The sequence below is a fragment of the Piliocolobus tephrosceles genome, chromosome 4, assembly GCF_002776525.5.
Source record: "Piliocolobus tephrosceles isolate RC106 chromosome 4, ASM277652v3, whole genome shotgun sequence".
NCBI classification, from domain to species: Eukaryota; Metazoa; Chordata; class Mammalia; order Primates; family Cercopithecidae; genus Piliocolobus; species Piliocolobus tephrosceles.
Window position 1 is genome coordinate 64,353,300 of NC_045437.1, and position 24,395 is coordinate 64,377,694.

At 39.5% G+C, this 24,395-nt stretch overlaps 2 protein-coding genes across 2 annotated transcripts in view; one reads left to right on the forward strand and one right to left on the reverse strand.

Annotated features, from left to right (window-relative positions):
* Positions 1–5,167, forward strand: part of CDC20B (cell division cycle 20B) — a 57,352-nt gene extending 52,185 nt beyond the window's left edge. Inside the window, 2 exon segments of the mRNA XM_023210536.1 lie at positions 338–455; positions 5,067–5,167. Coding sequence (XP_023066304.1) covers positions 338–455; positions 5,067–5,167 — 219 coding nt within the window.
* A 3,982-nt stretch (positions 5,168–9,149) lies between these two features.
* On the reverse strand, positions 9,150–16,395 carry GZMA (granzyme A). The gene is made up of 5 exons (XM_023210541.2): positions 16,269–16,395; positions 13,425–13,569; positions 11,486–11,627; positions 11,027–11,296; positions 9,150–9,381 (listed from the first exon to the last, which is right to left on the reverse strand). The coding sequence occupies exons 1-5, from the start codon at positions 16,336–16,338 to the stop codon at positions 9,220–9,222; spliced, it is 789 nt and encodes a 262-aa protein (XP_023066309.2). The 5' UTR covers positions 16,339–16,395; the 3' UTR covers positions 9,150–9,219.
* Positions 16,396–24,395: the final 8,000 nt, after the last annotated feature.

Below are 24,395 nucleotides of genomic sequence, written 5' to 3' on the forward strand. Positions count from 1 at the left end.
AGTTCAAAGTTAATATAATTTGTGTTTTCTATTTTTCACATTTCCTTTCTTTCCCATCACTGCTTTGACCATGAACTTTGGAGTAGTTTGGCTCCTCCTGGCCAATGGTTACAGTTCACTTAAATTCTTCCATTTACTACACCTAAGCCTATTTGTATACTTGATCCTTTGTTGCCTTGGATAAACTTTCCTAGAATGGATGTAATTTCTTTAACATCCTACTCCATCTGTACTGGAGGTTGGGTCATGGACAGTGCATACTGTGTATAACCAGTTTAAGTATATTCATAAGGAATCAGAAATTGTAATAATTCTGTATTTTTGATCATTATTTCAGATTTGTTCCTTAATCTGGCTGCCTAAGACAAAGGAGATTGCAACTGGCCTAGGTACTCCCAAGAATGATGTGACTGTGTGGACCTGTCCCACTGTGTCCAGGTCTGGTGGGTTTTTTGGTAAGCAAATGGGTGAGTAAAATGCCATGCATCTATAGCAAAGTGAGCTGTTTTTGGGGGGAATGAAAGATTTTTCTCCTTCTGGTTTTTCTAAGCACATATTTCATCAGAGGTAAAAGTCCTACATCCACCCTACCTCAGAGAGTGTATAGTTGGATGTTTCTGAATTTGACTAAGATGGTTCATCACTTTAAATTAAGTCATCTTCTCCTTGCATATGTATATGAATGATGGAGTGGTGATCTTGGGCAGTTTTTGAACTCAAGTTAGCATCACAAATCATCTTATTTTGAAGAAAAACCAGTGGTGTAGAATGGGTGGAAGATAAGGCAATCTGAAAGGGCAAGACATTATTATGTGTCAGGAGGCCACTAATGACCATGAGGCTTCCTCTGTGAACATCTGCCCTTTCAAGGTAGACCACTATTCTTCTCAGCTTAGTTCTACAAACTTTTACTGGGTGCTTCTTGAGAGAAAGACTGCATGATGGGGAGCAAGACCCAGGCCCTGTCCTCTGGGCCTTAAATCTTTTGTGCAATGTAGAATGTTAAAGGGGGTTCAAGGGTGAGTAGAATATCTCCTCTACCCAGCCCAGGGAAACACGAAGACGAAACTGGTGGTCGGTGCAAGAACGGGGCATGCTGTAGAACTCTGATTATATATCCCGTCTTTTTCCTCTCTCCACTCACCTGGCTTCCTGGCCAATCCCTGGGATTTACTTACTCATTATTTATTTATGAAGCATCTATTATGTGGCAGGTACTTTCTAGGGTGCTGGGGATACACAGGTGAACAAAAGAGACAATGCCCTTGCCCTCAGGGAGTCTACACTTTTGTGAGAGGAGACATGCAGAAAACAAATATATACAATGTTAGGTGGTGATAACACCATGATTTTCTTTGGAGATTCTGAAAATGTTAACGGGCAACAACGAAACAGCCTTATCGGGTAGACTTCCTGCCTCTGATGATGAGCCTGATTGGACTTCAGCCTCAGAATGACCTTTGTATTCTTCAGTTGTCACACTCTGTGGCCTGTATCAGAATACAGGCAACTCTTAGCAGAGCCATTTTGGTGATCAGGTGCAAGTGTAGGAAGAGCATGAGTCATATTTTTTTGCATATTTTAAATCAAAAGACATGCAACTCCCTGGACCTTTTCAGATTAGAGAAGTATTGTAAATCAAGCCTTAAAACCTGGTTCTTTACAAAACTAATTCCAGCAGCTAGGCAGGGCCTTCATCTAGGTGGGGGCATGCGATAGGATATTCAAATCAATTTGCTGATGCTTGGAATAAAGGATGTACTTATCAGGTATATTTCCTTGTTTCTCTGGCCCTTACAAGTGATAAGTACTTTAGTTTTAACTCCTTGTGAATTTTTTCACTAATATTAGACAGAATTTCCAAGAGTGCATTTAACCTTTTCTCTTAAAATGCTTATAGTTGGAGACGAGGTTACTTTTGAGGTCTTAGACACTCATTTTTGTCTCTAACCCATTAGTTCCTTCTACATACAGTATTTCTCAAAAGTGTTTAGCAGTTATACAAAACATGTATACAAAGTTGTTAATATAAAAACATGCCATGTGGTCAGTAAGTTTGGAAATTTGGGGTTAAGCTAGAACAGTTTTTTCTCTTTATTTTCTTTTTATTTATTTATTTTTTTGAGGCAGAGCCTCACTCCGTTGCCCAGGCTGAAGTTCAGTGGCACCATCTCGGCTCACTGCAACCTCCACCTCCCAAGTTCAAGTGATTCTTCTGCCTCAGCCGCCCTAGTAGCTGGGACTACAGGCGCCAACTACCACGCCTGGCTAATTTCTGTGTATTTTTAGTAGAGATGGGGTTTCACCACGTTGGCCAGGCTGGTCTTGAACTCCTGACCTTAGGTGATCCACCCACGTCGGCCTCCCAAAGTGCTGGGATTACAGATGTGAGCCACCGTGCCTGGCCAGTGTTTTCTTTCTTAAGGACCTTCCAAAGGCTTGGATCGGTTATGTGTATTGTGCATCACCAAGAGAAGGTGATAGCATTCGTTGTTTCCCAAACACACTTGGGAAATCTGTAGTAGGGGGGCATCTTGAAGTACTTGTTCCATGAACACACTGAGGGAGCACTGCTGTGTCCCCTGGTACTGCCTAGGTATTTAATCTTTATGGCTTTTGTTGTGAGGCTGTGTTTCCATTGTGGGTCAAGAACAGAGCCCTCGACATACACCTGATGATTGGGATCTGGATCAGTGTCTTCAAACTGGGGGTTATGATCATTGGATTATGAATGTAGTGAGTCAAGATCAGCAAAAAAAGTGAAATAGAATAGTACAGATGGGAAAATGGAAAATTAGGTAGTATTTTGTGAAACTTTTGTTATAGTTATGTAGTACATATATGTGCCTATATGTGGGGTTGCTACATAAAATGTAGTTTTGGCTGTGGGTTGTGGTCACAAAGTTTGGAACAAAACTATTCTAGATTCTGGTCACACCTTTACTAAGCCTTACCCTGTTAACCATAGTCATGATTTTTTTTGGGGGGGAAAATTTCAGTTAAAGAGACCTCATCCACCTGACCACAGAAGAAAGGTAACTTATGATTATTCCCACCTATTAAAGAGTTATAATTTTTAAGCTTCAAATAGGAGTAGGTAGCTTTTTAGCTGATAGGGTGAGATCTGGTCTTTGGCTTGGTTTCATCATTCCGTGTATCAATATGTGGTCTCATTTATGACCATAGTTGCAGAAGGAAGACAACATTTTCATGCTTTCAGTGTCTGTATTCTTAGAACCTGGGAAAATAAACCCTAAAAAGGACCTTTGTCTGAGATAAAGAAGACATTTCCCACTATCTGGTAAATTAAGATTGTCATTGATATGTGAGAAAAACTTCAAGAATGCCTTTGCATCCAATCCAAATGCCATTTTTCTAACAAATTCTAGAAGTACCTTTCCAATTTTTAAGTCAAGATAGTTTTCAGTACATGCTTTGGAAAAGATTGGGATTTCCCCGCGCTGTTACTCCTTTTCCCTTTTTCTCTTCTTCATCATAACACAGAAGAGTGGAGACATATTTATTACCTATTATATTTATTGAGTAGACTTTTCTTGCTTATTAATTTAAAAGCATTAGTGCAGCCTGGGCAACACGGTGAGACTCCATTTCTAGAAAAATTACAAAAATTAGCCGGACGTGGTGGCACACTCCCTATAGTCCCAGCTATTTGAGAGGCTGAGGTGGGAGGATCACTTGAGTCCAGGAGGTTGAGGCTGCAGTGAACTATGTTTGCACCACTACACTCCAGTCTGGGTGACAGAGTGAGACCCTGTCTCAAAATAAAGAAATAAATAAAAGCATTAGAGTAATGTTTTATTATATATTTATCCTCTTCTTTTTAAGAGGCTGGATCTTGCTATATTGCCCAGGCTGGAGTGCAGTGGCTATTCACAGGCTTGATCATAGTGCACTGTAGCCTCAAACACCTTGCTTCAAGTGACCCTCCTGAGTAGCTGGGACTGCAGGCGTGTGCCACTGTGTCCATCTCCTATATTTATCCTTTTAAAACAACTAAATCAAGTTGATTTTCATTTATATGGTTTTATTATTTTTTAAATAATAGACAGTGGTCTTCCATAAAAAAAGAGATTCTTTGGTCAGGGTTTGGCGTGTGGTCTGAATAGTCAGAGCGTTGAATTGGATCCTAGTTCTGGCTCTGCCATTAATTAGCTGTGTGACCTTTGGCAACACATTTGGTATCCCCAAATCTTTTCCCTCACCTATAAAAGGGGCCTGCATTGTCTTTATAAATGTAAACTTGCTGCTTCAGTTTATCTGATTCGTTTATTGAAAGCTGGGGCCCAGTGGGATACTTCTTGGGGAGGGCTGGGGTATGTGGCAGGAGCATAGCACTGGCATTCGTAGGAATGGGTGGATTAGAGAAGACAGAACTAACAATAGTATAGGGCATGAAGGGTGTGGTAGGCTGATAAATGGTCTCCTAAAGGATATCCATGCTAAATCTCTGGAACCTCAGAATGGGACCTATTTAGAAATATTGCATTTGGAGATGTCATTAAGGATCTTGACATAAAATCATCCTGGATTATCCAGGTGGCCCTAAATCCAATGACAAGTATCCTTGTGAGAGACACACAGAGGAGAACAGACACACAGAAGAAGAGGTGACGTGGCCACAGAGGCAGAGTCTGGAGTGATGTGGCCACAGAGCAATGATTGCCAATAGCTGCAAGGCACAGAATCACCTCAAGAGCCTCCCTAGGGAGCACAGCCCCTGTGACTCCATGATTTCAGACTTCTCATCTCCAGAACTGTGAGAATCAATTTCTGTTGTTTTAAGCCACCCAATGAGTGGTGATCTGTTATGACAGCCACAGGACACTGATACAGGGGCAAGAGCACTGAGGGAGAAAACTGTCCCAGTCAGCCCTGACTGCTGTCTCCCAGCATGGCTCAGTTGGTGGCAGCTCTGAACCTGGTGGGTGTGGGAAAGCCCTTTATCCTGGGATGGGACTCATGGCCCTACCTCACATTGCCTATAGTCCTGAGCAGCAGCCCATGTAACGTGGAGGGGTATGAACTGTCTTTCCCTTTTCCCCCAGGCCACAGGGGCAGAGTGCTGCACCTGGCTTTGAGTCCAGACCAGACCCGGGTGTTTTCTGCTGCAGCTGACGGGACGGCCTCTGTATGGAATTGCTACTAGCACCCAGCCCCTCTAGGTTTCAGTTTCCTTATTTCTAAGTGAAGATGATGATGTTGGCTATGTCTTCTCCATGGAGTTTGTATGAGTATCAAACAAGTTGAAATACTCTTCTTGATGTGAATGCCTGTTTTCCTGTTCTTTCTCAGATTGCTTTATTTGCTCTGCTCCCCAGAGATCGACTTCTTTCCTTCTCTGCTTTCCTCCTTCTGCCCCTCTTCCTCCCCTTCTTCTTCTTCCTCCCCTTCTGACCCCTTTCTAGAGATTCATTTTCACTACTTTATTCAGAATAACATCTACAGCAAATATTTCTACTTCTTTCCCATCTGACTTTTCTCCCTAGCTCCAAACCTCATATTTCTGATTGCCTCGGGATAGTTCCCTTTCGAGATTCTTTCCTGTCTTTAGCTCAATCTCAACACATTGAAAACACGACTCATTCACTTGAAAAACATTGATTAAAATCTCACTATATGCTAGGCAGTATGTTAAGCATGCATATTACTTTCTCTAAAAATCAGTTCTGTAGAAATCTCTTTCCCCTCCTGATGGTCTCATCCTTATCCTGGTCCCCTACTCAGGGAACCTCCTGGTTCTTCTCTGTGCTTCCTTGGTTCACCCTTTGCTCTCTTTTCTTTTGTTTCACCTAGTCACATCCTGCGTGCCTGACAGCCAGTCTGCTGTAATTGCCTTATAACTGTTTCTCTGGACTCCACACCACTGCTAGGTTAAACATCTAAAAGTCCCGTGCTGATCCTCTCAGTCCCCTGCTCATAAACTCTCAAGGACACCCTATTACCAAGCACCTTTAACCTCAACCTCCGGAGTCCTGAGCCCAGGACTTGAAGTTAGATCTGTTCTTGCCTTGGCTCTGCCATAAATACACCCTGTAACCCTGGATGTGTTGCAACATCTGCAAGGATAGGAATTTGGATTTGATCACTGCTAAGGTTCCTTCAAACTTGATCAGTTCACTGTTCTGTCCTTTGAATGTTAATTCCCATTCATCTCCTATATTAAGACTTTGGCTAAGTCTTGTGATTTCCTGCCTTGTTGGAGCTTTTCTTCTAACCTGAATTCTTGCTTCTCTCTCCTTTTCCTTTATACACCCACACAAGTCCTAACCTCTCCAGGAAGTGTTTTGAAATGATGTTACCTGGGTTTGAGTTCTTGGCATTAGCCTGTATCATCTACTTGGTATTACTATACTATTACAGCTGTTTAAAAAAATCTTATTACTGTCTGAATCATTGGTTATTTTGGTTTTAACATCCTGAGGAGTTTAAATTGAAGGCTTGAGAGAGCATACATTATATTTTTTGGTGCTCCTTAGTATGTTCTGCATATGCCAGATAGCAAATATTGGCTGATTATTATTTTTTTTTTGCTTTGACATGACTTGTTTTTACTAATACATACCCATTCCTTATGCCCCCAAAATTGATACAACATAACAAAAAGTTTGAGAATTCAAAAGTAGAATAGTATATACCAGGGGAGTTTAGGACTTTTCTGTTAAATTAGTGTTAATTTGTCAATATATATATTTATTTTCCCTGTTTTTAAAACTTAAATCTGTTTGGTAATGTTAGTAATTCTTGCCTTAGAAAATTTTAGGCCACTGAAAGCCACAGATATGATCGTTTTCTTCTTTAATGGCTTTAATTTGATCTTCCTAATAAGCCAGGTATAAACTGTAAGAAAATGTTTAGAAGAAAATGAGCAAAATGATTAGACCATTTCCAGTGTCCCCTGCTATTCTGTTCTGGATACTTCTGTTTTAATACTCTCACGACACTATGTCATGACCAAAGGTCACTTCTCTCAATACTGGCATGTGAGCAACAGGCTCTCATTTAAGAAAAATATTAATATATCTGTTACTATGATTAGTTTTGTTGGGAAGTTTGGAATATGATTTTCATAAAGAAAAAGGTAAGCTTTCAGATAGCACACAAAAGCCTGGGCTACAACTTATTTTTAAATTTTGAAATTAAAAATTTTTCATGGAGTAATAATTCACATATAGTAAAGCACTTAAGTCTTAAGTTTATAGCTTGATGAGTTTTAAATTTGTGAATAAACAATTGTGCAGCCACCATCTAGATCAAGATATGAACATCTCTAATACCCTAAAGGGATCCCTCATGTCTACTCCTAATTAGCAGCTCCACATTTTTCTGACTGCTATCCCCATGGATTAGTTTTTCCTTATACCAACTTTTAGGTAAATGGAATCTCATCATGTATATTCTTTTTTATCTCACTTTTCCTCAACATTAAATTTGTGTTGCATAAAACTGAAGTTTGTTCTTTTTCATTGCTGTGTAATATTTTATTGTATGACTGTATAACAGTTGTTTATCCATTTTATTGTGTGTGTGGATATTTGAGTTATTTCTAGTTTTGATTTCCAAGAATAAAGCTGCTTTGTACATTCCAGAACACATCTTTAGTGGATAAAAGCACTCATGTCTGTTTGGGATCTACCCAGGAGTGGAATTGCTAGGTCATAGGTTTATATATATGTTGAGTTTTAGTAGACACTGCCAATTTTCCTATGAAGTTGTACTAATTTATACTTCTACCAGCAATTAACAAGGGTTCCATACAACCACTTTTTAAACAGAGTTCAAAATCTGTAGTACGTATTGACAGTAGGGAATATTCCATCCTCTTTTTGCAGTCCTAACTAGCAATGAGGGAATTGTGGCAAGTATTTAAAATATCATCGTAGTTACTCTCTCAGAGCCTCTCTTTTATATAGTAGCACCAGGCCTCCTTTTCTAGTATAAAGGTTCATCCCTGGTTGCATATTAGAATCACTGGGAAGCTCACATAAAGAATACTATATCCTGGGTCCCACCAAATACCAATTAAATCAGAATGTCTAGAGGTGAGACCTGGGCATTGGTAGTTTTAAAGAGCTTCGTGAGTCTAATGAATGACTATGGTTGAAAATGAAATGTACTATTACTTTAGCCAGTCTTTAAGCTATGCTCCTTCCTTTGTTGTTGGTTTTTTCTTTGCGCCTTCCTTTGTTTTAAGAGCCTGTCTCTTAGTGTTGCTGTATGTTATTGGTTTGAATATGTATTATGCATGTATATGTGTGTGTATATGTGTGTATGTGTATATATGTATATACATATGTATATACACACATATGTATATATTGAAATTTGTATTACATAATATATAATATATATAAAGTTTATATTACTAAAGGGACTATAGAAATTGAAAGAATCTGTTCACATAATAACATCTTGAGGTGACTACAGGCTGATGACTACCTACTAAATTCACTATGTTGAAAAATATTATGAGGGCTTTTTCCAAAGAAAACTTTCTGGACACAAGTCAACACTCATTCTCTACTATGGGATGGCAGCCCATACAGTACAATACGTACTGTAACTATCATGTTGATTGGATCTACCCAGTCTCAAGAACAAAGAGAACTGAGAAATCACCTAGGTAATCCAAGGCTTAAATGCAAGGCACTGAGAAAGAAGGCTGACTTTCTATTGTATAATTTTCTTGGCTGCCCAAGTACTGTATTTGTGTGCCCTAGAATTTGGAAAATACTGTAAGGCATTGCTTGTTTCTTTTTCTCCCATAGACTCAGATTCTTATGTATAGCATGAAAAGCAGTTGTTAATGTGGAACAATACCCTATATTTCCTTTTCCAGACTGGCTGCAGACTGGCTGTTCCAGACTGGCTGTTTCTGTTTCCTGTGGAATTGTGGAGCCCTTTACTGCATTTGTTGTTAGACCTGATCTTAGGGTCATTCTTGCTGGATTCCACTGAGACAGAGAGATGAATAATTCAGGAAGCATTCCCATGTCACTTGACGCATAAATGACTCTGGTGACATTGATCACATAATCCCTCCCCCTTGCATTATCTACAAGGCTGCCATATAACTCTGCTTCACTTTGCTGGTGCGGATCTGCCCACTAAGTTTACAAGAGAGAAACAGGGACAGTCATGCAAATTGATTTTATTTGTGAAAACATTAAGAAGCCACAGTAAATGAAATGAAACAGTTATTTAAACTGCCCCCTTGATAGTCATAATTATCCAGCTGAGGTGTTTCTTTGAGAGAAGAATATAGACACCAGGTCCACCAGGGTCTCCACATTTATTTTCACGGCCAAAGGAAGTGACCCCTCGGAAAACACCGTTGCACAACAAAGGGCTTCCAGAATCTCCCTGGAGGAAAACAAGAGGGGTCAGTGTCCGGCATTACTACTAGTGAAATGGAAGAAATTCTGCAGCATTTAATATGGAGTTAAGACCAACCTTGCCTCATTGAAGATAGTGCTTAAAAATTAAAATGTTTGGAAATATTTTAGTATTTTTGAATTGGTTCACTTGGTTTATTTATGAGCCAGTGAAAATCAAAATGAAACTTGCACATGGTATCAGCTAATTTTGAGACTGTTGCTCTGCTTTTGGAAAGGAAACTCTCCTGTTTATTTGTCATTTTCTCAAAATGCTTAATAACTCAAGGGGCAAAATAGTCAAATGCAGATGGTACATTGAAGCAAAGAATAAAAACTATGTTTTCTGGTTCTTCTAGCAGATAATTGCCTTCCAAAAGAAACAAAACCAAATCAGTCCCTTTCAGGCAAAAGTTGGCCTTATAGAGATGTGAAATAAAGAACCATGTTAGAACCTGGGATCCTCTCTGGACAGGTATAGTTCCCCTGCCTGTTACAGTAATGACATTTGCAGAATTAGTCCTTTAGGTTTAATTCATCAATAGCCAATTTCGGGGTGTTGAGAGAACAGGGAAGGATTGCCAAGCTTCGGTGGTGGCTGGTGGGATGGGAACTAGCATCTTAGTATGCTGCCATGGCCTTAGGATGCTGCATGTGGGTTCCAAAAGCATGTGGGTTCCAAAAGCATGTGGGTTCCAAAAGCATGAAGGTTCTGGGTTCCTGGGAGCCCAGCGTGGTGGACAAGGGAGGGAATGGGGGAACTAGGGCAGAGAAGGGAAAGTGGACAGGTACTAAAGACAAATGTTTTCTTTTCCTGGGGTTTGACTAGCTTTGGTTCTGAAGGCAAGACATAGATCTAGGGAAGGACAGAGACCTTTGGATTTCTCAATCTCTGGTAACTCCCAAACTATGCATACTGCATACCCTTCTTCAGGTAATACTCTGTAAGGTCTTTGGGACAAATGAGAAATGCAAGCTAGTACTCAGTTTAAAAATCTGTAAAATGTTTCTTCTATTCTTGTCTTTAAGCATGGCCCTGTCCCACCCCTTCTCAGGGGGTTCTAGGATGGAAGCTTACACATTTTCTGGTATGAGTCATGCTTTGAACATTGAACAGCATGTTTACTGGAGATTAAACTAAGCTCTGGGAAGCTATAGGGTCTGGCTGGGAATATTCAGCCAGGCTTGACAGACATTTCAGACATGCTGATGTTAAATGGCAGAGGAGCGTAGTGGAGAAGGAGAGGGAATGTACTGACATGGGGAAAGCGTACTGAATGGCCTTGAGGAACCTTGACTTCAGCTCTCCTAAGTGTTGTATATCTTCAAGTTTAGATCTCTGTATGTTAATATGAAAAATGAGACCAAACATTGCTTCTTAGTAATTTTTGTAAAAAGCCAAAAATATGTAGTGCATGCACACCATGCACTAGCAGTGAGCTTCTTATTTTTGATTAGTGACCCACTTGAGCTGAGCACATTCATGTATTTGACTGGGGTTTTATTAAACTTATTTCAAGAAACTCTAGGATCCTGTAGAAGCCAGTGCCATGACAAAACAAAGCATGATGTTACATTTTCTCTGTCTGCATGACTGACTTCAATAGCTAAATGTGAGATCTTATTTTACTTACGTTGCACAAGTCTTTTCCACCTCGGAGGCTTCCGGCACAAACCATATTCATTCCAATCACAGGGTTAAAATTATAGTGATTTGGATCATTGCAGATTTTTCTGTCTATGATGGTGATATTGACTTCTCTCAGCGTATCGGACTGAGATGCACTCTTGTGAATCCTCCCCCAACCTGCAACTTGGCATATGGTTCCTGGTTTCACGTCATCCCCCTTTTTAGGCAGATGAAGGATAGTCACATATTTGTTAATTTTTGCTTTTTCCGTCAGCTGTTGGAAGAAAAACATAAAGTGTTAATGGGATAAGATATTTACATTTTAACTTAAATTATAGTCCAAATTTTCAGGATCCTCTTTATGTAAGTTTTTACAACAGTGGCACCAAGGAAATGTTTTCATGTTGGTGGCCAGATTGTAGAAGGTTCTATGACTTTTGAGAAGATAATCAAAGATACGTACCTGTAAAAGTTTAAGATCACCTTCGTGTGTGGCTGGGTCATAGCATGGATAGGGAAACTCTTTCTTAACACGCATTATCTGTTTTTCTCGCTCTTTCCTGGTTATTGAGTGAGCCCCAAGAATGACCTGGGACCTTTTGTTCCTGAGAACAGATACAACATTATTTACTGGATTTCTTCTTTGTATTAGCAATTGAGCATATATGCTGATCAGTTTCATTGTCCCATTTGTAAGTATGGAGGTGGGAAGACATCTTTGTGGCTCAGAAAGAAAATGTGTGCTTTAAAGAATAAAAAAATGTTTATGAATAAAAGAATGTTTATGAATTCATCATCATCATCATCACCAGCTTGTTTATAAAAAGGTAAACTAGGTTCATTGAAAAACAAGAGAATTCCATGGCAGCAAGGCCAAGCCTTGTGCTTGTCTGCCCCTCTACCCCTGCCTTATTTAGCTGTGATGGAGAATTACTTATTAGCTGTGATGGGAAGCAAAGATCTCAGTAGTCCAGGGACAGAAGCAAAAAGCAGCCAATAGTTGTAAAGTAATGCACTGAAGGGGTCTTTTCAAGAAAACAACAAACTCAAATGGGAAAACTTTCAGAAACAGATTGTCCCATGGAGGACCCTATTTGCATGGCATTGAGTGTGTTGAAGGGATGGTGGTCTGAAGGAGGGGTTCAGGAGTCTTTTTTTTCTCTTAAAGATTCATTTTGGTTATCAAAATCAAAATGCTTTCTGATGAACTGATGGTTAAGGCTATCATCATTCACAACCTAGTATAAACTACACCAACCAGATTATGCACACTGCCTCTTTTCCATTACATCAGCTGAGATTAGTCTCACTTAAACGATCACATGTACCCCCAACATATGTGCAACTATTATATGTCAATAAAAAGTAAATAATAAAAAAAAAAAGAAAAAGACCTTAGAACAGTGCTTTCTAGTAGAGCATATTTTTATGATGAAATGTTCTATGAATCTGCACTAGCCACATGTGGCTACTGAGGACTTGAAATGTGGCTGGTGCGATCGAGGAACTAATTTGATATTTTATTTAACTTTAATTGATTGAAATTTACATAGCTACCTCTAGCTAGTGGCTATCATATTGAATGGCCTAGGTTTACAGGCTTGATTTACAGAGTAGGAAAAGACCAGGCCTGGGAAGAGGTTTGAATGTAGCGGTCGACAGGAGTGAAGAGGTGGCCAAAGATGTGAGAGGAATTCACGGAGGCATACAGGAAGGCATTGGACACAAGATTTCTGTACTTGATGGTTGCACCCAGGGCTCTGAGAGGGCACTGAAAGTTTCACCCTTCCATGCTGAGGCATGCAGTCATGACAGAAGCAAAGCTCTGCAGCACCTGTACCCAATGGCTCAGTGGAGATCTACAGAAAGAGCTTGTGGATGCTGCTTCCTCACTGCCTGATTCTTTGTGGCAAGTCTGGGCTTAACTTCCTTTTAGGCTTAAGCAAGTGCCCAAAGACTTAAGCGACGTGAAGATACATGTGAACCTCCCATGGCTTTAGTGGGATCTACTATTATTTTATTTTATTTTATTTATTTTATTTTATTTTGAGATGGAGTCTCACTCTTGTTGCCCAGGCTGGAGTGCAATGGCACAATCTCGGCTCACTGCAACCTCCGCCTCCTAGGTTCAAGCAATTCTCCTGCCTCAGCCTCCAAAGTAGCTGGGATTACAGACATGCACCACCATGCCTGGCTAATTTTGTATTTTTAGTAGAGATGGGGTTTCACCATGTTGGCCAGGCTAGTCTCAAACTCCTGACCTCATGTGATCTACCTGCCTTGGCCTCCCAAAGTGCTGGGATTACAGGCGTGAGCCACTGTGCCTGGTCTGCTCTCTTTATTAATGTTTCCCCAAATTAGAGTATCTTTACAAACATTTTTTTAAAAACCCAGGCACTTACAAGTTACAGTGAGCTGCAGTCAACACCCAGTCTTTTGCAATCAAAGCCCCAGCACAGATGGTTTTTCTGTCAAGACTAAGTAGGACCATGTAGGGTCTTGAATGAGGAGTTACTTCATTTCCTCCAATAATTTCTTCACAGACATCTGTTCAATGGAAAAAGACAAATTAGATTGGTGTTCACCCCCAAAGAGCTCTACACAAAGTCATGTTTCTGAGACCAGCCATACTTTTTGCACTCAGAGAGGAAGTCTGGATGAGAGCATTTCCCCCTGCTTTTACTCTATGTACACCTGTAGACATCCGATACAAATCCTATTCCTGTTGGACTTTAGGGTCCTGCTCTTCCACACATAGAAGCCAGGCCATTGACTGTTTCAGGATCATTAGGCTAGATGTCACAAACCAGCAACCTCAGGCCCCAGGGCAGAAAGCTCTGCCTTGGTCTTTACCATCAACAGTTGCTGCAGTAGATGCCAGTGGTAGTGACAACCTCAAGTACTTCCACCCTTTTTGGCTAAGTATTAATTTTGGGGAAATAGATAAGACTTTTAGAAGCCTCATAACTTCCCTTTAAACCCCAAGCCATTGCAAAAACACAGCTTATGAACCGATGTTAGCATCATTTAGCTGTGATCCTACCCCTCAGTCCTTTGGTCATTATGAGAGTTTTGGTTATTAAATTGCACTGTTCTCACTCATAAGTTAAGAAAATAACATCGATTACACCTCCCTTTCCATCTCTAGACCAAACCATGTGGTTTAATCTAAGGTATTTTCCAATGAGATATGGAAGAGAGGAGAGAAGATACTATATGCCGAGAATTCTGCCTAAGTGACATTTCCTTGATGATGATAGTGTAGAAGTAGAGACCCATTGTTAGGAAACAGTGAGAGCTAAACACAAGACACCCATACATGCTGATAGATAGAGCACCTTATGTCTTAGTGATACACTCTGAGCTCTCCACCTCTTGCACCAGATGTTCTTGGATTCTCCCAAAATACTTTTGCTGAGACTCATGGTTTCTTGAATAGGGCACAGTGCCTCTTGTTCCATAATTAGGACTAAGTCATTGCCAAATTCACAGGCAAGTATTAATGGCAGCTATAGAAGCCTTTCCTAAGATTTTATGAGGATGAGAGCAAGGAGGAGAGTGACCACATGAAATGTGGCTATTGTGATTTGAAAAAGCAGAGGTCTCTGCTTTTAAAAAGGGAACTGGGAGGAAGAAATTCTAGGCTCTAGAAATAAAAGGGTAAGGAGCTTATAGAAACAAGAGAACTTCACCCAATCCCAATTTTCCTAGGATGATTCATGTACAGATAGATTTCAACCGTGCCTTGCTTTGCTGTGTCTGTTGCTTATATGGGTCCACACTACCCTCTCTGAACACAGGAAACAAAGAGGAGCACAGCAGTTTGCTTTTGTTGTTTCCTTTGAAGAAAAGATATGGCTGGATTTATCTGCCCTGTTTTTTCTGTTATGGAGAATTTAACATGCCTGAATATAGTCATACTACACCCTGCTTATAACATAGCCAACCTTTGTCCCAAATGTCCTGCAGTCTTGTTATTTTTATATTTCTTCTCTATCTTTTTTTGGGGGGTGGTACAGAGCCCTGCTCTGTCACCAGGCTGGAGTGTAGTGGTGCGATCTCAGCTCATTGCAACCTCTGACTCTCTGGTTCAAGCGATTCTCCTGCCTCAGCTTCCTGAGTAGCTGGGATTACAGGCACGCACCACCATGCCCAGCTAATTTTTGTGTTTTTAGTGGAGACAAGGTTTCACCATGTTGGCCAAGATGGTCTCGATCTCTTGACCTTGTGAACCACCTGCCTCAGCCTCCCAAAGTCTTCGCATATGTAGGTGCATGATAAACCAGAGTTCTTTGGGAATTCCTGGCAAGGCAAGTTATTACATAAGTCCCTGCCTCCAAAAGCTGATGAATCATGGAAAAAACCGTGGCTGGCTCCATATTGCTACAGCTCGAGAGTAGTCCTCACTTCCTAGTAGGTTCTTCAAGGGAAATCTGGAGCTCCCCAAGAGCTGTCACCCTTTCAGTGGTGATACCATGAATTATACAGCATTTTAACCCATGCATGTGCAACTCATGCAAAAGCAGAAATATTGATTACCATTTGGTAGACAAAAAATTAGCTTAATAAAAAATATTATAGCACTCCCAAAGGGTTAACGAGGGAACTGGCCTAATGTCTTAATGTATTGTCAAAGAGTCTCTAGACCAGAGAAATAAGTATAAAAATTCTAATAATTCCTGATTCACTTTTGCTGTCTAGGTCAGATTTTTCTTAGTTTTCTTTAAACGATCTATGCATTTTCTGCAGCAGGAAAGGCTGAGTTGACTAAGTTGTCACTATTCCTTTCCTGGAAGGTACTATTTGTTGTGCTAACACGAGAGTTTTGTTCACTCATTTTTACATTGTCTTTTTTGGCAGTTTTCAAGTTACAAATTGGCAGCAATAAGCATTGGTGGTTCTGCTATCTTTTGCAAAATAATTGTGAGACGAAAAGATGTTTTTTTCTTCTAAAATACAGAAATATTTAAAATCCAAGAAAGAATGCTATTTAAAAAAAAATAGAGACAGGGTCTCACTACATTGCCCTGCCTGGACTCAAACTCCTGCGCTCAAGCGATCCTTCCACCTCAGCCTTCCTAGTAGCTGGGACTACAGGCATGTGCCATTGTGCCTGGCTAAACATTTTAAGACTTGGGGGAAAACATCTTCTTTCAGTATAGGAAGGTAATATTACCAAAAGTTCATTGAAAGTCTGCTCCATTTTGCCTCGTGGTCATAATGGAAATGAGAAGAATCAGTCTTACCTTCAGGAATTAGCACAAGAAAAACGACAACTGAGAGAGAGGATGCCAGAAATCTATAGGAGTTCCTCATTGTGACTGCTGTCCCACATCAATCAACCTGAAAATCTGCTTTCAGTTCTTAACTGCCTCTATCTATATACTGAGAGTAAAAAGGATGTGGTTTCCTTTCTTTCTTTTTTTTTTTTTTTCAAATTTCAAAGTTTAGCATTAGGAAACCAAATCCAAATAAGTGAGAATGGTGGATGATGGTTCACTGTCAGCAGGCATGTTTTCCTTTGGTAGGACTGCTGAGGGGGGTGCTGAAATTCTACATGGTGGGAGTGGGGCAAGGGACTTTGTTGCCATCAGAGTACACCAGGGAAGACTGTAAAGTGTCTCAGCTAAGATTTTGAAGATGCTTTCATCATCTGCAATATTATCTACAGTATCCATGACTGGAAACTCTTGAAGACTTAAATTAGAGTTTTAATAAAAGTCCTCAAAATTGGTCACCAATCAAACTTCTTTCTAGCTGTCTCCTTGGGTTATATAAGAATTAGCAGGCCAAGTGCAAGGTGAGGACAGGAGGGAGATTTGTTTACATAGAGGCTCCTTCCTGGATTTTCCTTCCCCACTTTGTGGTGAGTGTTTATTGTGCTCCTGTCTGGTCTGTGGCAGGTGTGGGGACATGGGCTGGAGGGGGTAGGGGCTCTTGGCCATTTCCAGCTCTCTGTGCATTCCTGATTGTCTAGTTTCACAACTTTAGATACTGAAAGTATCTCTGAGTTTCCCTCCCACCCTCTCTTTCTTTCTCTCTTCCTTCCTTCCTTCCTTCCTTCCTTCCTTCCTTCCTTCCTTCCTTCCTTCCTTTCTTTCTTTCTTTCTTTCTTTCTTTCTTTCTTTCTTTCTTTCTTTCTTTCTTTCTTTCTTTCTTTCTTTCTTTCTTCTTTTCTTTTCCTTTCCTTTCCTTTCCTTTCTTCCTTTCTTTCTTCCTTTCTTCCTTTCTTCCTTTCCTCCTTTCCTTTCCTTTCCTTTCCTTTCCTTTCCTTTCCTTTCCTTTCCTTTCCTTTCCTTTCCTTTCTTCTGAACAGGTTTAGCTGAGAAAAGAAGTGGGAGTCATTTTTGTTCCAATGTTGGGGAATGTCTTGCTCTAACAAGAGTCAACCTCAGTCCCTGGAGGAACAGTATGCAGTGTGCTTTCTATCAGAAATGAGTTCAGCTCTCTTTCTGAGCTGAGGATGTGGTCTCCAATACAAAACAAATGGTCAGATGTGCTGTCAGGATGTTGGGTACTGAACCAACCATCCCCACAGTTAACACTCTGATGACTTCAAACCTAGTGGTTATTTCTTTAGAAATCAAGTGACCTTAGAAGGGATCCCTGCTGAGACCCTTGTGTTTCTTTTTCTCAGATATTACAAGTGTATCAAAGGTTCATCATTTTCAGTAATAGCAATAAGGTACCCTGCTACTGGTTTTGGTGAGTAATTTTAGTGCAGACTTAAAAAAGTCAAATTGTAATTAACTATACCTACTGAAAAATTCTTAAAGAAACCATTGACAATTTTGTTTATTTTTATGTGAATGGTTGCTCTTCTTCCATTTATGTTGACTTCTAACAACTTTATGAGACATAATTCACACACCATAAAGGTCACCCATTTAGAGTGTATGAGTCAATGGATTTTAGTATATTTGCAGAGTCGTGCAGCCATCACCATAATCTAATTCTAGAACATCTTCATTATCCCCGAAGAAGCCTTGTATCCATTAGCAGTCACTCTCTTTAGGCAACCTGCAATCTACTTTCTGTCTCTATGGAATTTGCTTATTCTGGACATTTCTTATAAATGAACCATACAGTATGTGGTCTTTTGTGACTGACTTTGTTCTCTTAGCATAATGCTTTTGAGTTTCATCTACAGTGTAACATGTATCAGTACTTCATTCCTTTTTATTGCCAAATAATCCATCATATGGATATAGCACATTTTATTTGTCCATTCATTGGTTGATGGACATTTGGGTTGTTTCCCCTTTTTAGCTATTATGAATAATGCTTCTGTGAACATTTATGTACAAATCTTTATGTGGACATATGTTCTGATTTCTGTTGGGTCTATACCTAAGAGTGGAATTGCTTGGTCATATGGTAACTGTATATTTAACATTTTGAGAAACTTCTAAACTGTTTTCCAAAGTGGCTGTATCAATATATTTCCACCAACAATGTACAAAGGTTCTAATTTCTTTACATCATTTCAATATATTTTAAAAAAAATAATCACTATTTTAGTGGGTGTGAAATAGCATCCCATTGTGGTTTTGACTTATATTTCCCTAATGATGAATGATGTTGAGTTTCTTTTCATGTACCTACTTGCCACTCATATATCTTCTTTGGCAAAATGTCTATCCAAATTATTTGCTCTTTTTAAAAATGGGTTATTTGTCTTTTCATTATTGAGGTATAAGTGTCCTTTAAACATTCTGGATACGAATTTGTTAGCAGACATATGATTTGCAAATATTTTCTCCAAGTCTGTGGGTTGTCTTTTTTTTCTTGATGATATCTTTCGAAGCACATTTCTAATTTTAATGACTTACAACTTAATCTTTTTAATCCCTTTTGCCTTTGGTGTGATGTCTAAAAAATTATTAACTAATCCAACATCATAAAGATTTACTCCTACATTTTCTTCTAAGATTGTTATAGTTCTATTTTGTTTTTACCTTTAGGCCTTTTTTTAAAGTTACATTTCTCATATAGTTTGAGTTAATTTTTGTGTATGGCTGATGTGGGGTCCAACTTCATTCTTTTGCATGTGAATATTCAGCTATCCAGCATTATTTTTTGAAAAGACTATTCTTTCCCTGTGGAATTGCCTTGGCCCCTTTGTTGAAAATTAAAGGTTAGAGTTTATTTCTGGCCTCTCAGTTCTATAATATATATGCATATGTCTATGCCAGTACCACACTGTCTTGATTACTGAAGCTTTGTAGAAACTTTTGAAATGGAACGGTTTGAGTCCACCAACTTTGTTCTAATAATTTTTTCCAAGATTGTTTTAGCTGTGAAATATGAATGTTAATAATTATGTATGCAGTGATTTCTTTACATTCTTGGGAAAAATTTTAATTTATTGTAATGTGAATGAGCCGTTGCAATGTCATAAGCCAGCAGTTCTCAAAGTATGGTCTGTGGACTCCTAGGGGGTCCTGAGACAAGTTGTGAGGTCAAAACTATTTTCATAACAACACTAATATGTTGCTTTCCCCTGCCAAACCCCACCATGTGTCGACATTTACACCGATTGTCCAAAGGCAATGAAGGGTAAAACTTTGGGTGCCTTAGTGGGAATCAGAGCAGTAACACCAAACTGTGCTAGTAGTCATCATATTCTTCATTGTCAGGCACTTTCAAAAGAAAAAACCAGAACAAAACCCAGTTTTACCCAAGAATGTCCTTGACGAAGCAGTAAAAGCAGTCAAATAATTTAAATTTAATAATCTTGATCATGTTGTAAATGTCTTTTTAATATTCACTGTGGTATGGAAAGTATGCAAAGCATGCATAAGGCACTTCGGCTGTACAAGGGCTGTCTTGAGGAAAAGCACTAGAGCAATTGAGTTGTGAACTGATCTGTCTCTTTTCTTCGAATACTGTTTTTACTTGAAAGAATGCTGATGAGGAATGATTATTTGGACATGGACATTTGGTGGACATTTTCTCAAATGTGAATGAAATGAACTCGATACCTTAAATAAGTTAACTGATAATTTTTGTTGCTAATGATACAATTAGAACTTTCAAGAGAAAGAATTTTGGGGAAACGTGTCTGCTATCACAAACTTGATCTCTTTCCTACACTTAAAGATTTTCCTGATGAGATGGTGGTAGTATTAACAAATATGACTTTTAAAATATTGTATAGTGAAATGTGTCAACATTTGGAAAATCTGCATAATTCAGTGAATTGAGAGTTTCCGAAAGGGCAATGTGTGCTGTTACACGCATGTGGTTTTGAATTTGCCGTGCTCTTTCCAAGGCACCAGAGTAGTGAATCAGCTATTGAGAAAAATGGCTGGAATCATATTAATTAATTGATTAATTACACAGACATTTATTGAATGCCTATTAGATGCCTGGTGTAATGCTAGATGTCAAGGATAAGAAGCAAAGGGTATCATTTGCTACTCTGGTAGCCATCTATTTCTTGACATAGTGGTAGTTAAGGAGGTGTGTTCACTGTGATAATTCATGGAAAAATAAAATGTGTGCAAGGGGGAGGGAAACCGCCTGCTTAAGGCATAGACTTTCAGAGCTGGTAGAGTTATGGGGGTTTATAATTTATTCATTCATTTTGTAAAAATATTTATTAAACACCTAGATACTGGGAATACATCAGCGAGCAAAACGGACAAAAATCTCTGCCCTTATGGAACTTACATTCTAGTGGGAGGAGACAGAATTAAGTAATAATTATCAATATGATAAATAAGATATATAATATAATAGAAAATGATATAAAAAAGTTGACGGTTGGAGGTAGGGAGTGTAAATTGGGTATACGTGCATTGTGAGAAGGTGGCACTTTAGCAAATACTTGAAGGAGGGTGAGAGTGTTAGCCATGAAGATATCTGGAAAAGGGCTGGAAGACTAGCGTAGTTCGAGAGAAGTGAGTGAGGGAAGCACAGAAGGAAATGAGGTTAGAAAAATAGTGGGGGACAAAATTGTGAGGGCCTGTGGGTTACTGTATGGACTCTGCCCTTGCCTTAAGTAAGATAAGGAGTCATGTAGGTCATGAGAGGGGGAGTGACATGATCTGATGTGCTTGAATGGGATCACTTTGGTGACTGTGGGGAACAGATTGAACAGGAACCAGGATGAAAGTCGGAAGATTAGGAGGAAATTGCACTGCTTCAGGCTGGAGAGGATGGTGGCTTGGATCTGTGGGGCAGTGGGAGGTGAGTGAATTCTGATCTGTTTTGAAATTAAGACAGGTAGAAATCTCTTGCAGATTTGGTGTGCAGTATCCAAGAGAGGAGTCAAAGAAGACTTCAGAATTTTTGATCTGAGCTACTGGGAAGGTGGAGTTGCCATGAAATAAAATGGGGATGTCTGGAGCTGAAGCAGGTGTGGAGGGGAAGATGGAGAGGATGGGTTGTGTCTGAGACGTCTGCTAGACATGTGAACAGAGCTATAGAGTAAGGTGGCTGGATTAGGGAGGTGCCTGAGCTACAAACATGGATTGGGAATTATCAGCATGTAGATGGCACACTGTCTATAGAGTCAGAAAGCCTAGCCTCCACTGAGAAAGGAGTGAGTGTGTATGGAGAAGAATTTCCCAGGACCTATTGGAGGGTCACCCCATCTTGAAAGTGGAGGAGAAGAGGAGCGACCAGCAATGGCCACTGAGGAGGAGAGACCTGTGAGGTGGGAGTGAGGCCAGGAGACTGTGATGTCTTAGAAACCTGCACAGTCAGTGCCACCAAGAGGAGAAGAGTCCACTGGTGCTACATGCTGCTGAGAAGGTGAGTGACAAGGGACGAGAATGGACCATTGGATTTCACAAGGCTAACAAGGTAACAAGGTAGAGGTCTTTGCAAGAGTCATTTCTTAGTGTGTGCGGCAAAAAACCGTATTAGAGTTGAAGAGAATAGGAGAGAAATTTGAGTGAAGACATCTCATTTGAGGAATTCTGATGTAAAGAAAAGCAGAGAAATGGGGAAATGCCTGGAGAGAGAAATCTTTTCCTTTTTTAGATGAGAAGAAAAATGCACGTTTGTGTGTTTTGTCATTTACAAGTATGTGGGATTGTACCTTGTGTACAAATGGTAGCCTGTCTGAAAAGAAATCATTAATGAGAACTTCTACTCTACATGATTAGCTGAGACTGAATCACAACACTTATTATCTACCCATGGCAAAAGATGTCTCTTGAGAAAAAGTTCTTTGATTGAGTGACCATTTGCTTTATTCAGAATTTGAAGATGGTTACTTTTGTGTTTCCTGTTAAAAGAAAGTCAATCCAGGAAAGGCCAGCATATCCTTTACGCTTCCAAACAGAGTTCCAAAATGTCTGTGGCCCTTAGAATTTAGAGTTCAGTGTTCTATTCAGTGTAGGAATGTGGGGAGAGATGAAGGGGGATTTATACTTCTCACCATATACTTCTATATATTTTAATTTTTTACAAAAAATTCAATAATAAACATAGTGAGAAAGATCTAGTGTGTATTTTAGATATTTGGAAAATTTGAAGTTTGAGGCTAGGTATAGTTCAGGACAATTGTATCATTTATTAATTATAAGTGGACTAAAGTATCATATGCCAGCAGGCCTCAGTTCAGCCGGCATGTTGATGTGCATTTTGCCTTAGCTAGCCAATTTATATATCCAAGCCCTGAACGTAGTTCTGTTATTATTAATAAATTGTGATACGTAACAAAGAAAAATGGCTTCTTTTACCAGCTACCATTTATGTCTCATTTTTTTCTCTGGAAGAACTGAATTATAAAAAACTCACTCTCTAACACGTCTGACTGATTTATCCAATTTAATTCATCAAACATTACTTGAGGGCCCACCATGTGCCAGGCAGTGTGCCTAGCACTGTAAATACCGAGGGAACAAGGACATGATTGCTGCCCTTGAAGCATTTGAAGTCTAGCAGAAGACAAGAAGAACACCACAGATAATGAGGACACCTGTTTCAGATTCTGATAACATGGAGCAGAACAAGACTATACCACATTAAGAAAGTAATTGGAGAAAAGATAGATAATATTTCATACTCCCAGCAGCCATCACAATTAGCCCCTGAGATCAGCCCTATATTTAAACAGACTTATACACATTCTGGATTTCTGACTAGAATGGCCACAGACTTCACAACAGCCTGGTAGAAAGATTAGTCTACAAGGCAGACACCGGCTCCATCACTAAAACATTTAAGATCTTGAGCAGGGAATTCGTTTGTGCCTCCATTTTCACACCTGTTAACAGAGAATAGTGACACATAGGGTGTAAAATGAAATGGTCCCAGAATTTGAAGTCAAGAATTGTCCATCCTTCAACTTCACACCTCCTAGGATGGGTATCATCAAAAAAGCAGAAAATAACAAGTGGTAGTGAGGATGTGGAGAAACTGAAACCCTCATCCACTACTGGTGGGGATGTGAAGTGGTGCAGCCACTGTGGACAACAGTGCACAATGGCTAAACACAGGGTTTCCATATGACCAAGCAATTTTAGCCTGCATTAGGCCATTCTTGCATTGCTATAAAGAAATACCTGAGACTGGGCAATTTATAAAGAAAAGAGACTTCATTGACTCATAGTTCTGCAGGCTGTACAAGCATGGCACCAGCATCAGCTAGGCTTCTGGAGAGGCCTCAGGAAGCTTTTACTCCTGGCGGAAGGTGAAGTGGGAGCGGGCACATCACATGGTGAGAGCGGGAGTGAGGTTGGGGGGAGGTGCCACACACTTGAATGTGTAGTGTATATGCTATTCAGTTGTGAATTGGTGGGACGCATGTAGCAGCTTATCAACGTGGAGACACTGGTACTTGATAGCCTCTTAAGGAAAATTTGCTTCCAAATTTTAAGCTGGAAAGTCACTGGAATAACTTTTACAATACATGGCCTTTTAGATTTCTGGTATGTATGTTAAGAACTGTGTACAAATTGAAATGTCTGTATTGATCCTCGGCCAATAAAATCTCAATTATGACAGAAAAATGTGAATTTACTTCTTCCCATGAATTATCTTCATCTTTTATTTTTTAATTATACATTTTATTTTTTTCAAAATTATTTTCATAGAATACATTTTCACATTAGAGATTCCCATAGTGTCAACATAACAATTTATTACTTATGGTTTTATATTTGTGGACAGATTGTTTTAGAACAAGTAGAACAAATTTGAGGATTGTCTCAGTTTATACTTTGTAATAGTTTGATACATCACAAGGGGAACCTTGCCCTTAAATGGAACCTCTCTATATTCAGAAGCACTCCAAGCTATTTTTCCTAAGATTTAGAAATTAATAATGTGAGATATCAGCATTTCCTAATTTTAAAATTTCCCTAGTATATGCAACCATCAGTAGGTGGTATCTACTGAATAGAGAAGGAAGTTTT